The sequence below is a fragment of the Atractosteus spatula genome, chromosome 16 (genome assembly GCF_055471065.1).
Source record: "Atractosteus spatula isolate fAtrSpa1 chromosome 16, fAtrSpa1.hap1, whole genome shotgun sequence".
NCBI lineage: Eukaryota > Metazoa > Chordata > Actinopteri > Semionotiformes > Lepisosteidae > Atractosteus > Atractosteus spatula.
In genome coordinates this window covers 11,750,584-11,765,768 of record NC_142721.1, presented here as the reverse complement: position 1 = coordinate 11,765,768, position 15,185 = coordinate 11,750,584, and the positions used below count along the sequence as shown (strand labels likewise).

The following is a 15,185-nucleotide window of genomic DNA, read 5'->3' as shown; positions in this document are numbered from 1 at the left end:
TTTCTATGACTGTGCAATTTTGTTTGAAGGATGCGTGAATCATGGCCAGTATTGTGTAGTTATGAAAAAAGAATGATGCTGTTAGGTTTTGGCTAAGAAGTTTTACTTAAATGCCTGGGGAAAAAAAGGAATAATAAAAACCCTCTGGCAACCAAAGCTATATAACAGCCTGAAGGTCTAGTCTTTTCAGTGGCCAGTAGCTAGTACTTCTTCATAGTAATCAGATATTCAGAATACAGTACCTTAGAAATGAGCACTGCTTCTCAACCCTCTTAACAAATGGCTGTTGTGAGTCTATGTGAATTATGAACTTAAAGCAGTATGGTTAGTGGAAATGTTGACCTTGTTTAAAACTCGGTTTATGCTCATTCATGTCTTTAGTGTCTCAAAGTAGCCAGATAGATGGGTGGATTTGTCCTTATTCTTTTTATTCAGGATAAAACATTATTTGGTTCTGACGCGTTTTAAGGAGCACTGCAGTCCAAATTTCTTAGACCCAGTTAATAAATCTCAATAAGAAAATAAATTAATGGACAGTATTGCAAAACTTCACAAATCACGATTTTGTGCTTAATTCGTGATCTTTGTGAAAGTACTGCAAGTCACCATGGTATCGCAACCCCTCGTCTCCCCACAGGCGAGAGCGAGAATTTTCTAGAATTGCGACATGATGCGGCCCTTCCTGCTCACTAGTCTCCGAAATGACCAATGTAATGCGACATACAAGCAAATAAGTATAGTTTTGCAGCAGAACAGAAATGTTCCGACTTGCTCTGCATGCAGAGTCGCCAAGTACAACAAGTGTTTGTCAGCAAAACCGTCTCAAAGTCGAGAGCAAGATTTCTATTGGATTAAAAGAGATGTGTTCACAAGTCTGTTTATTTACAATGTAATAGAGCCACTTCATGTTACTGCAGATTTTGTTGTCTTGTTCTGAATAGCAGAATATGACTCTGCCGATCCCTGGAAATTTCATCTATTTTGTGATGTAAATCAGAGGTTTTTTTTACATTACTGTGTACATTTTACTTTCATTGTGGTTTGAAATGCACTCATTCTTACCCGGAAATATAAAAACAGAATTTAAGGTTCCCCATAAAATTGAGCTTTTCATTTACTGGAGTTTAGAAAGAATGCAATAATGCTCGAAGAAATTGAATAATTCAGCACCGTGGTGTTTGAGTAGGCAATGTGCTACCTCAACATAAAGTGTGTGTGTGGTGGGGAGGGGTGCTTTCCTGAAAAATGAATTTTCTGTCGTTAGGCTCCTTTGATTTAAAATGTAATTTAGTGCTGGGCCTGCCTGGCTCAATGTAATAAAGGAAGCAGAGAGTGCTACTAAATTCTTTCCTTCCTGCAGTGAGAGGTTTTTTTAGAATAGATAAAGTTATCTTACTCCTCTGAGAGTATAGCCATTGGGCTCAACTGCCTGGCTACACAGCAGTCCATTTTCTTTTTTCATGGGGAAGTGGCATACAGTGTGTGTGTATATATATATGGAATGCAGAATTGCATTCCAGAGCAGTCCAGCATGAAGTGTTATGTATGTTGAATGTCACGGGGATTGACGGTGCAGTAGTTATTGTGAAGCCCAGGACTTCTTAGATTCAAATAGATTCACAAATGCCTTGTTTTCTCGTAAATTGTACAGAAACAGTAGTTATGTAAACTGTGGGATTGCCATGTAAGACTGTTTTACTGTAATGGGCCACAAGGACTTAAGCTTGATTATTTTGCTGTTTTTTTTAAAGTAATTTAAGGCTGTTTTTCTTTTCGGGCAGTAATGAATTTGAATGTAAATATAGTAAATAAGGATTAAGGCTGTATAATCCACTCTGCCCTACTGTCGTTTTAACCCACAATGTGCAAATTTTCATGAGCCTCCCCTGACTGACAAATTAAAAGGGATTAAATCTCGTTGAGGTCTGAGATTCTGCGTTTGTTTCTAACAGCACAGTGTGGTCTTTGTGCTTGTGAGAGAATAGAGCACACCTCATGTGATTTATTTATTTTTTTTAGTCAGAAGAGGGAACAGACTAATTAGTCTTGTGATGAGAGCTGAAGATGAAAGCAGGGTTTATGGAAAGATGAAAATGGGTTGTGCAGACCCCAATAAAGCAGTGCACATGTTTTCCCCACTGGATCGTGTGTCTGCCCATATTTCTCCATCTTAAATAGTTTCCACTTGCTAGAAATCGATCATGATTTGGGGCCCACATCATATGCGGCAAGTTCATTCACGGACAGCAAAAGACTATTCTTTCTTGCAGTAATTGTTTTACTGAGTCCCCGTTTTAAAACCCTGAAGTGAAAAGTGTGCACCAATGTTAGAAATTGAGAGGAAAACTTACTCTCCTCTAGATATGTGTCATTATCAAAATAGATTCTTGTGAGTGTTGGGGAAAAAAATGTTAATGGCTAAACTTTAAATGGTTTCATGACTTGTAGTTTGTTGTGCTAATTGCAGCGGAACATTCTGAACAGCCCTTAAGCATCTCAAGCTTGCAATGCGTTTTCCATTTTAAATACATTTTCATGTTAACATCTGTCTCTCCAGTGAGCTTTTATAAAATGTTAATTGTTTATCTGCTCTTTAAATTAACTGTAGGTTAGATCCTCACCTCCTGCTGTGTAAAAAAACAGCAACTTTGCGGCTGTGTTTTGGTGTCAGAGTGGAAACTCCTTTGTTTGACAGATGTTTTAGTGGATGTGGTTTTGTCTGAAAAAATCACTAAGCAGGTCACAGGATTTTGCTAATTTAGTTTTCATAAGCGTATATTTAAGGCATTTATAGTTTCACAATTGGCTTTTTTTTTTAACAAGTAAATCGGATCCTGCCTAGACTATGTATAACTTCAATTGTTTGTTTTACCCTCGGTCACCCTGTTATTGTAAATATACCAAGTCATCATTCCCTCCCTGAAAAGTGTAAGACATCTGCTCGGGCCTGGAAGGTCTTTCTTTCTTGGGGCAGATGGAGTAGTTCACCCTCCATGGATATTGCCACCAGCACAATCACTTTGCTGTGCTTACTGCGTAAAATAAACATGAGGCGCTGCTGTTCTGCAGTGTATGACGTGAGCACATTTCCTGAATTGCAGCCCTTTTACAAATCACGTTGAATTAAGGAAACTGTTCAAAAAAAAGAAAGTGAATGGGTACAACGCAGAAATGGACTAATCCGAATACCTGAAGAAGAACTATCTGAGAAAACGTCCCCTTTTCTTTATTTTAACTCCAAATCTGATTTCTGTTTCATAACATGAATGCAAAAAAATGGTTTCTGTGTTGTCCGTCCAGTACAGATTCCTGCATGTGAGACTTCTGGCAGTAGTTACCTGTTTTTTGTCTTGAGTAGTTTACTCTCTGCACAGTGTGGCGGCCCAGGCTGTCAGGAATAGAGTTATATTTTCTTTCTATGGGCTGGTAACTTTTTTTTTTTATTTCAAATGTATTTTAGAACAGCTAGTCTGATGCACCACTGGAACAAGCAAGGTTGAAAAATATGCGTGTTGAATTCAGATCCTTAGAACTGCATTTGTCAAAGGGTCTAGCTGCTGGTGGTGCTTGGTCACAAAATCCATTTGCACGTATGCTTTGGAAGAGTTTTTTTTAACAGGATGGCGCACTACCCACACAACCTTTTCATGACTTAAGATTCTGAAACAGTCAGGTATCGCTTGTAGCCACATAATCTGCCAAAGCTAGCTGTTGGTCTTCTTTTTTCAGACCTGATTTCCGTCACGGATTCTGTCAGGATTCGAGTCATCGTGGCATGTCGGAACAGATATTCTATCTGGATTAATTAGAGAGCATTATTTTTGTTTCCCAATAAAATTCCATTGTGGTTTAAACTCAAGGACTAAAAGACTGCTCTGTGTGACTCAAATACTCTCTTATAAAGCTACCTGCTACTTGGCAATCCCCCCCTAATATTTTGACATTTTGTTTCTCTACTTTAAAGGTAAGGTGGATTTTATTTTTTAAATTGCGGAGAATTGTTTGTTGGTAAAGAAGCACCATGGCAAAAAGTAACAGGTCAAAAGACAGTTCAGGTAAGAGTTACAGAGCAGGCATTTTTCTTCAGCAGGCTGGCTGGAACACAGAAACGCACAGTGCACTGAGAGAAGCTTCAAACACAGATGGTGTTTGTAATGTTGAATTGCTTTGAGGTTTTTTTTTCTTTTCATGTTCAACTTTTTTGTGTTTCAGCAAGAGTCCTAAGGAGGAGACTAGTATAAAAAAAATGCTGTCTGTTCAGTTGGATTTTCAGACTCTGCCAGTTGTTTCTGAACAACAAAATGCCATAACTGCAAATCATCCCATCTGCTCACTTCATTTTGCCTGAAAGTTACTTTTCATATGAGCTCAGCTGATCTTAGGCCTCACAGAAGCTTTGTAGAAGACATTTTGTTTACTAGTTTTTGCTTTGCTTTTGTAAGGATCCTCTTCAAAACATCCTGTTCCAATTTATAGTTTTTGAGGACTGTGCATAATGTCTGATCGTTAGATGGTATGTGGATTAAGGCTACAGATATCTCTAGACCTTTTTCTTGTTGCCACCAAGGACGTTCTAGTGAACTGCTCTAAATGTGGTGTGAAAGTTCATTTACAAATGCTGGGGCCAGCGTGGTTTGTCAAGACGTGGACTGTATCGCAGAAACGGGTAGCTAACTGAATTGGGATCCCTCAGATGGCATGCACGCGATTGTAGTGGCGTTCTTGCTGTTTTGGGGTTGGCATGATCTGGGCGTGTGATGCTGATGAGCTGGGAGTGGGCAGTCTCCGTGGCTATGGGCACTGCGGCGCTCGCTGTGCGCACGACTCGGAGGGTTGTACCGAGTCGAGATGGTTCGCAGCTTCTGATTTAGCATTTGTGGGAGCTTTGAACAAACAAGTTATTTTAAATAAGAAAAGCACTTTTTCTCCCAAATGTGTAAATACGTGATGCACCACGTCTTTACAGTTATGATAGTATATTGTTTTTAGTGGCCATTTGATACCTTTTTTTCTTTGATTATTTCAGAAAATTGGAAATTCAGAAGCCCCTGTATCTGTGATCGTAATAGTATTCTCTATACTTAACATTTGCAGTGTTTATGACCTTATCAGCTCTGTTGTGTTTTGAGCCATATAAGAACTGCAAAGTACAATGGTACAAAAGATTTCACGAGATATAAATTAAGAAGTAATGCGAAATTAAAAAAATACATCTACTGTACTAGGGTGACGTACGGTATTTTTTTAGCAGTTTGTGTGGTTTTAAATGTACAATAACCAGATGTTTGTTCTCAATGGCAAACTCGTACTATGGTCTGTGTGTAATACAGCTCTGAATTGGAGCTGGCCTGTTCTACTTCAGCAGCCTCAACAAATATTCACTGATGTGAAAAAATTAAAAAGCAGAGGATAAAATAAACACACCTAGTGATGTATTTCTAGTTTACGTTGCAGATTTTCTCATTGTTTTTAGTTTTTCATTCTTGTAATAAAAATGAAGAACCTATATAAAGACACTAGGCTCTGATGAGTGCACTAGTAGGTATTATTTGCTGTTGAAGCATAAAAACAATACATTTCTTCATTTTTATATGTTTTTCTGGGGACTTCTAACTTTTTTTTCAGGTATCTCTGCTGCAACGTTGTAATAAAAATACTGTAGCATTTTTCAAAATGTTTGAAAATGTAATGAAAAAAATACACCTACTACATCATTCCAAAATGATTCTAACTGAATATGTGAACTTTTACAAAGGTAGTGAGGAACTGTCAGGTAGGCAGTTGATTTGTAATGTAGAAAGGCATGTACCTGGATAACATCTGTGCACCGAAGAGCCAGCACAAAACTGTCTCTCATTAGCTTATATGGTTTCCAATGCATATTTTATAAAGGGGCTCTGTACTGTATTCAGTATACTGTACCTGACTGCACCAATGACTGCGTAATGTATCCAAACACAGCAGTAAGAAAGCTTGTCACTTTAAGAAGCAATGGATGCCTGGATGGGGTTTTATTTATGTAATTTATTTATTAGGATGTCTGCGGAGTTGGAGAACAGTTTAGTATTCAAAAGAGACATTCACTTGGCAGATAACTGACCACAAGATCTTTAAATACCTCTTTATTTTAATACTCTTAGCTTGAAAGCAATGGTGCAAGCAAGCATACATGTATTTTAAGCAGGCTCTTGAGGCTTGGCTCTTGCCATTTCAACTAACTTTTTGGGATCCTCAAGCCTGAATTGCCTATGCAATACTTCCCAATAAAATAGGAATCATTTTTAGGATTGGACAGCCTTCTATTCTATACATATTTACTGTTAAACAGAGCATTAAAACAATGTAGCCCTCTCATATTGCATATTATTAATTTTTATTAAAGAGAAAGGAGCCTGTTCCCTTACCTGTATAAAGAAACAATTAGGGCACTTTTAAAATGTATGTCTTGTGACCCTGCTCCCATCAAGCTAGGAGGAAATTGATCCACAACACCTCCTCACTGAGCTGTCCCCTCCTCCTTCCTTTATGTAATGAATCCCTGGCTGCAGGGAAATAAAGGCTTAAGTATAGTATCATCTGTTGTACACAGCTGTAAATTTAATCCCCCCAGGAGAATGGCCATTGACAGAGGAGAAACTTGCTTTCGCTGGTGCCCTCATTGCTGCCTCTTTCTGATTGCATTGTAATGGCTTGTGCCTGGAGACAGCAGTCACACCTCTACTCATCACCCTCACTGGAGCTCATAGGTGACCTCCGCTTAAAGGAAAGGGGCAAATTCATTTGGGGGTGCTGTTGCTGTATTGTCTTGGACGTGAAGGAAGTTTTTTGTTCTAAGCAAGGATACAGCAGTCCAACAAAATTAAGGTCTGTAATATACAAATAAAACTCATGATGTGCCTTTTTTGCCAAGACTCATTTTCAATCTGTAAGACATAGCCTACTTCACATTTAAAACTGACAAAAGGCTGTTTTTGAGGGCCACCTTATGTGGCTGTTCTCTTTTAATAAATAAAGATCACTTCTAGTTTTACCCAGAACAAATATAGTACTGTGGTTCTTGGATCTCCCCCATTAGCGACTTTCCAGTATAATAAATTAGACCCCACACTGCCTTTAGGAAGTGTTTATGTAGTGTTTTTTTAAATACCCAACTTTAAAGTTTTTGTTGCTAGACATATGAGCTTGTACATCATTTCAGCTTGTGGCCTCTTACACTCTCCAGACAGACCAGCTTTAGTGCTTTTAGCATTCCTCTTACTGTATCGGTAACACTTAAGCTATTTTTTGGAAACTGAGTGGTCTTTAGTTACACATAAGTTAAACCCCTGCACATGTGTTATTGTTCTGTAAAGCAGCTTAATGGGATTTTATTTTGAAAGTATTTTATACAGTATTCTTTTATTTTAAAAACAACACATCTAAATGTGCATTCTATAGCCGTTATTGTGTAGTACCGGTCAAATGTGGTCTTATTTCTTTAAGAGCATGCAGTATTTTTTATACTCTTTGGATTACCAGGCAGACCACTTCTGTAAACCACTGAACTCTTCCCTAAAGTCTTGAAAGCAAACAGATTTGCACTCAAACATGCCATGAATAGTTTTTCAGTATTCCCTGCTGGCTGGCTGCCAAGGTCAGAAATGTTCCTTGAACTGAACTGCTGTCTCTGCAGTTCCCCTCTCACAGAGTGACCTGAAAAGAGATTCTTCTGCGTTAACATGGATAGGATTGGACTCGCCACAAAACTGTGTGGTAGTTCTTTAACAATATGGTTAGGATTTACTTAGGTTTTTTTTTAATCTTAAATGTTGCATTTAAACCATGATCCATATTTTAATAATCCTACCCATGATTGGTATAAAATTATTGCAGAATATGGATTTTTTCAGGATTTACACTTGGCTATAAACTCAAACCACAGTTCAGATGTGCTTCAGCATGGGGATATATTGGCCATATGTTATCTTGTAATGGCTAAATAATAAGTAGCCGGATGGAGCCAGATGAGTTGCGCATCTTAAATACCAATTTAGGGGACTCCGCTGTTTAGTTTACTGTTTTCTTTTACTGACTTTTTTGTGCATCCAAATGCTATTTGACTCATTAGACCTGTGCAAGGTTTCAGAACTGCTGTGTAATGTTTCTCAAGGCTTGGATGAGATTTCTGAGAAAGCTGGGTAGGCTCTTAATCTGAAATACCATTTCTTGAAGGTCAAAGAATGGGGTAATTATGTATGTCTGGGGTTCTATTTTTTGCCTTGGATTAAACTGTACCAAAGTACAGCTCAGAACAATAAAGTTCTTGTTTTTGTGGACTGAATCTCCAAAAAACATAGCTGAGTTAGATCCAAATGTAAATTTGGTAGGGGAAAAAGCAGATTTGTTGTATGTTCTTAACTAATTCAGGGAAGTAAAAACAAGATTTTGTAAAATCTTACAAAACGTCTTAGTTATGTGAACCTGAAGAGACAGGAATGTACAAAGTGTGAGGTCTTGACTGTTTAGAAATAAAAATAAAAACTTGGTTACCTAAAATGAGTTGGATTGTTATCTAAAACATAGATGTGAAATGTATAGTGAAGTGAATCAAACAATTGCAATAACATTTAGGCTGTGTTTTTTTTCCCTCCTGTACCTGTAAGGATACAAATGCATCATAGTGTTGTGCTTTTGTTTCATTTTGTTTATTCACTACAAAGAACTTGGCGGAAAAATGGTCACATTCTCTGAGTTAGAGGGTGCGGTTAACGTAGTAAAATAAATGCAACATTACACTTGGGTAATTGCACAGGAACTGGTGTTGCCCGAGGGTTTATATGTTCCAAATCCAGTATGTCAGTGCTGCTTCAACACTTGTGACTGATAAAGCTTTCACAACAAGCTATATACCATATTGACTTGAGAAAAACAAAGCACAACTTTCTGCACAATAGAGAATCTCCAAAACACCAAAAATTGTACCCTTGCACTATAAGGTATTGAATATGAAATATCCAGAAAGAATCATTTTTTTTTTCTGATTAAATATCTGTTTTTGAAATGTGTTAAATAGCTGTAGTGGTTTTACTTTTTGTAAAACATGAATTCTAAAATTGTGCAGCCTGGTTTGTGTGTTGTGCATGCAATTGCAACACCCTTTACAATTTACACGTGCTTGTGTGTTATTTTGTGATCTTTTGTGGTTTCTGTGGCCTTGGTAATTGTTTAAAGAGACCTTGATAATTGTTCAGTAACTAGGCTATCAAATCCATCCATTTGGGGAAAAAGCAGCAAGAAACAGACAGTCCACAGATTTTCTTGGCACTCTCTGTACATGATAATGCAAAAAATAACATTTTAACCCTATTTCTAATCACAGCTTTCAGATCTTATTTCCACCTGAGAAATATGCCCATACTTGTTTGTATTTAGCTTTTTTTTCTTAGAAATGCCTTTAAAAATACTACTATAGGGGTGGTCTCTTCTAGACTTAGCTTTTGCTGTTTTGTAGCTTCTCAACTTGACTATCTGTGGTACATTTTGTGCTTTCAGGAGTTTGCAGCACTTACTAAAGAACTTAATGTATGCAGAGAACAACTACTTGAACGAGAAGAAGAAATTTCTGAATTGAAAGCTGAAAGAAACAACACACGGGTCAGTAACTGCTTGTAAACTTTAACCAGGCCATGCAGTCAGCTTTTCATACAATAGAAAGTTTTAAAGATGAATGCCTGCATGGATTAACCTTGAACTGATCATGACCTTGGCTTAATGAGTGTGGGTATGATTTGATGCATGATCATCAATTTTGATTAGACATTCCATGGTAAAGGTTAAATGATGATCATAAGACATTCTAGGCAGTTTGTATTCCGTCACCTTTGCTAACATGTCTTAAGAGACCGGTATCCTAAGCATGGATTTTGTCCGGTCTGAAAATATCGGAGGAAGATATAATTGGATTCCATCTGAAGCCAACCTTGGATTGACAGGAAGTTCTGGTGATCTACGAAGACGGTCTGGGAACCATTTGGAAAGGGGGACTTGGGTGGGCAGTTCTGAGAAAAATCTAGCTACTAATTAGAGTATGGTAACTGTTGTGTGGATTGAAGACCTCTGCTTCAGCACCGTTCTTCAAGCACTTTTTGTTTACATACATACAGGAGCTATTTAAATATCCCAGTGTATTTAAGTATCCCATAATGTGTAGGAAGTGCAGGTTTGCTAGGCACTTAAATTGCAGTTGTGTAGGAAGGCTTTTTATACAGCTTCTGGTGCTGCCCTTCAGCTTAATTTAGTAGGTTTTATTTCGGGTCACTGGAGTTTTTATCCTCTTTTTACCATGCATATAAAAATGAAAATCATGATAACAGATTTTGGAAGTCACTCTTCTGGCCACTGGTAGCGTCTTCATGTATTTTAAATCCTGTTTGTGTGGCCTTTGTTTTTTATTTGGTTTTTGCAGCTGCTTTTAGAACACTTGGAGTGCCTTGTCTCCAGGCACGAGCGCTCTCTCAGAATGACGGTAGTGAAAAGACAAGCACAGTCTCCAGCAGGGGTATCCAGTGAAGTGGAAGTCCTCAAAGCACTAAAGTCTTTATTTGAACACCACAAAGCTTTAGATGAAAAGGTAATTCATGGCTTGATCTATATTGTATAAACCCCTTATTTGGTTATAAGAAGCAATAGCTTCTTCCTGATAATATGTATGGGGTTTGTGGTGGATGTTAATATAACTGAAACCACATCAAATTATAAGTAATGTTAAACAGTTTCAAATGCATTCAGAAAAAAAGCAAAATTAAATAGTTTTTTAAAATTCTATGACCTTTTATTTTTTGTGTGTATACTGTAGCATATTTTCCAGTTTGAAATATATTCTTTTAACTTAACCTTTACTACATGTTAATTTATGTGGTTGTGAATTATTTGTCCTTTTATCTTCCCTGTGGGGAAAACTTTTTATGGTACATGGATTAGATGGCCAATTTAACCATGGAGGAAAATGCGAAAATGTCAGTCTAGATGTCATTCATAGCTTCAATTGAATTATGTTCTTGAAAAAATGAGCATTTAAAATTTGGAATATGAGTATAGTAGTCACTAATTTGATTTTGGTTTACATTGATGTGTTGAGGTATTAGCTTTTGTTTTTTTCCAGTTACTGTCCTTGTAATCTAAATCTATGAGTTTTTATGTCTTGTGACCAGCTTCTGCTTCATGCAGCAGTATGTTTTGTTTCCTCCCATGTTTTTCTTCCTTTATGCAATCTAGTACATGGTTAACGGTCTCTTTGCTTTGGCTTGTTAACATGTTTCCTGTCCAGGTAAGGGAAAGATTGCGTGTTGCATTAGAGAGATGTAGTGCATTGGAAGAACAGCTGGCGTCTTCACACAAAGAAGTAAGTGCCTGATCTTAATCACTCGCTTTAGTATTATCTGTAAATTTGATTTTTAGGATGAACAAATCGTTTTAATGTGTGTATACACTGGGACTGATTATGTTGCTCTTAATAATATTGTTTACATTTGTTACTACACAGTAATTAAGAATAATCAGACCTCATCAGAAACATGTTGCTAAGTGATGGCGGTCATTACATTTAATAAGCGCACTTACCTGTATGACCACTAGAAATCCACCCATAGGTTGAAAAATACAATTCATGACGATCTAGTTTAGCCAGTTTTCTTTTTCCGATCTGCTAATGAGTTCTAGTTTTTCCCTTTATCTGGCACAACATCTTCATTTTATTTGGAGGTGTTCTGCTGCAGCATTGTAACTGAAGTCAGTTTTCTCTGTAGTCTGCTGTCCTGTTTCTTTGCTTTTAAATTTACAAGGCAAACAGCACTTTTTAAAACTCAGTTTGCATAGATTCTATCAAATGCAACACACCCTTAATTCATAGAGCTGTAGAGCAGGTAGAAGGATTAGAGAGTGATAAAGAATTAGATCCCTGGATCATACTCTGTAATAACAATGGAGGCTTACGTAATGGATTCAGAAGAGTTATATACAAACTTCCTGATATCTTGGCACGTCGGATTTCGTGGCGGGATATTGTGAAACAATTTGGGCTATATAAAGGATTTTGAGCAAGGAAGTAATAGTGTAACCACATTTTGAATAGTAATGCCATCTCTCTTTCTCACGTGTGTGCCAGCTGAAGATTTTAACTGGCGGTTTAGTGAAATTGCCTTGTTCGTTCATAGCAGCATCCCAACACATAACTGTGGTGCGAATTGCGGTTACAGATTTCACAAAGAGACTTTAAAAACACTAGCAGTTCCTAAAATACTATGTCTTTTAAAGAAAACCCTGTTGGTCTTTTTCCAACCTTACCATTGATCAAATTTACAGTGTTATACTTGTAAATTATACTTTTTAAATGTATTTTTTCATAACTCGAATGCATTTTTGTTTAATCACAGCTGATGATTTTAAGGGAGCAGAACAGCCAGAAGAAAGCATTTGTCGATGGAACAGTAGAGTTAAACCATGATGCTGAAAATACACCAAGCACAAATGGAAAGGTAAGGTTCTAATATTTCCATTTAAAACTCATAGCACATTTAAGTTTATTTTCTGTATTTTTCTCACCATTTTTAATTGTTCTGCACTGTCAGATTCTGAGAAATAATAATCCTTGCAAAAGCAGTAGTAGTCCTTAAAACATCTGTAACACCTGGTAATGAGCATTTTTCATTTAGACTGATTTAGCCGTTCATTGTGTTCAGATTGATAAACTGTAAGACAGTTGAGTGTGATTAGTGAACAAGCTATGGAAATCTTTGTTAGATCACCGCGGACTATCTTCAGTGTGGTGAAAGAAAAGCCTTGATGCTCAGTGCAATAAGTTTAATGCAAGTGTAATGTCAGTTGGTGACCGTTACTACTCTACCGACTACCTTTTTGTAAAATTGGGAACAAGAGCTTTTGTAAGAAAATACATTAATTTTGCATTCTTATGAATTTCTGCTTGGCTAAAATAATGCCTTGCATGGAAAGAAACAGTCCTAATATAGACGATAATGATATAGAACTAGGAGGAGCCCTTAAATAGGATTGATCTGTGGGGAACAGATAAGAACTTGTTAATGTGTTTTTGCTCCCTCTACTGGCAGTAATGTCACTTAATGATTAATATTAACAATGTAGCAGAAGTGTCTCAATGGGTCATATAGAAATTAGATCAATATAGTCTGAGCTCCTTCCCTACTTAATCCTTGAGTTCAACATATATGTACCTTTTTAATTTGTAAATGTTAGGTTCTGTCTACCCAGAACAACCACTATGCGTAATCCGGGGTACTGGGTTCAGTGTAAAAATTGGTGGGTGTTACATTAGGGCAACAGTGTTGAGGGCTGTTCAAATCCTGGGTAGGATTTCTCCAGTGAATACTGTGATGTAAAAATGAATACTCTCCAGGTCATCATTCTGAATAAGTATAGCTCAATTGACTTATTTTGTCCAGTCAAAAAAAATAACTAAAGTGGTTGTATGTTTCTTGGATGGCAAGCAGTCCTTATGCTGGGGTTGTAGCTGTCTAGTTAATTTGGACAAACAAAATGGGTTGGGGAGGTGTAAAAATTCCTTTCCTGGTAAAGGAAATTAAGCATTACTTGTTTTTGTTTTCATGCAGAGATCATCAGATGAATCTCTGAACCACGAGGAAGATCTTGCTAAAGTCCTAGAGCTTCAAGAAATTATAGACAGGCAGAGTAAAGAACTCAGTCAAATGAAGGAGAGACTAGCATCTCTCTCAAGCAAAGTGGTGGAACTGGAAGAAGATTTGGATACAGCTCGCAAGGATCTCATCAAATCTGAAGAAATGAACACTAAGTTTCAGAGAGATATCAGAGAGGTAACTAAAGTAGAATTCAAAACTTTAAAATAAATGGTGGCAGAAGGGTGTTATAAAGTTAAAAAGCATTTAGAAGAATTCTGAAATCTTAATAAGGTGTAGAATTGTTACACTTTTGTTAAATGTTAAACAGGTGTTTTGTATTTTTTTGTAAGATTTGAGCAACAATTAGAATGTATGTACTCTTTTTTTTTATATGCTGTGATTTTGTTGTTTGCAAATGTGCATGGTTCTTTCCTGCACCTTATCAACATTGCAGATTTTTTTTTCTTTGAATCAACAGTCCATGGCCCAGAAGGAAGATATGGAAGAGAGAATCACAACGCTTGAAAAACGCTACCTCGCTGCACAACGTGAAGCCACATCTGTACATGATCTCAATGACAAACTTGAAAATGAAATTGCTAACAAAGAGGCGATGTTCAGACAGGTGATTAAAATATCATTTTGCTTTAGATACTTCCCCCCCGCTACTCTGCTCGAGTTAACTTTTCACTTATTTCATGTACTGTGGGCTGCCTACTGTGGGTGGGATTTATCACCCTTGATAAAAACTGTAGGGAAAGCATGATTTTAGTTAAGTTATGAGCCTCTTCCCATGCACTTCAGAGCGTTGTGTGATACACTTTAGAGTTCCACCATGAATTGGCTGCTTAATCCGAGTTGCTGTTTCTGTTGGAATAATTCTAAGAGCAGCACAAAACTGAAAAGAAAGCACCAGAATCATGCAGAACAAAACAGGGCAACCAGGAATTAAGGGGGGGGGAGTAGAAAATGCAGGTATCGGCAGCTCTTTTTTGCTTAGTTTGCAAAGCTGTCTTTCCTGCTACACCTAAAGGATAAAAAGGCATGCTAAAATGTCTGCTGTAAACTTCTTAGCAAACGAAGAATTAAATGTGCTATTTAGTAAACAATTAGTGTACAGAAAAAAGTTTCTTTAAACTATGAAATCTGTTATTTTCTCTGTTTAAGGCCGATGTTGCGTGCTAATCGGTGGAAAATGGTGTCAGAATTGCAGAGAGCTCTACTGACAGTTTCCATTGAAAGCAGGAAGGGCCTGTGGTGTGTTGGCAATAATTGTAGGTGTTAGGATCAAGTAAATGCATTCAAGCAGTTTCAAAACGTTTATGAAAGCAGTTTCTGAATAATCTGCTCAATGCAATATTTGTTTAAGATGCTCGCAAAATCGCAGAGACTAGCCATGAGACTGTATCAGACTTTGCACCCAAATTACCAATGAATGGTGCATTGTGAGAAGACTTTTCAGCGACTGTCCCAGAGAAAATATTGGCTTTATTTTTAAACCACACCGAGTAATGAAAAGTCCCAAAAGTGTCCGTT

At 37.3% G+C, this 15,185-nt stretch overlaps 1 protein-coding gene across 4 annotated transcripts in view; it reads left to right on the top strand.

Moving 5' to 3' along the window:
- Nucleotides 1-15,185, top strand: part of ppfia1 (PTPRF interacting protein alpha 1) — a 42,455-nt gene that overhangs the window by 5,991 nt on the left and 21,279 nt on the right. For all 4 annotated transcript variants that reach the window (XM_088934483.1, XM_088934481.1, XM_088934480.1 and 1 more), the window contains 6 exons: nt 9,532-9,633; nt 10,445-10,609; nt 11,306-11,380; nt 12,411-12,512; nt 13,623-13,844; nt 14,128-14,274. In XM_088934483.1, coding sequence (XP_088790609.1) covers nt 9,532-9,633; nt 10,445-10,609; nt 11,306-11,380; nt 12,411-12,512; nt 13,623-13,844; nt 14,128-14,274 — 813 coding nt within the window. The remainder of the gene's footprint in view (nt 1-9,531; nt 9,634-10,444; nt 10,610-11,305; nt 11,381-12,410; nt 12,513-13,622; nt 13,845-14,127; nt 14,275-15,185) is intronic.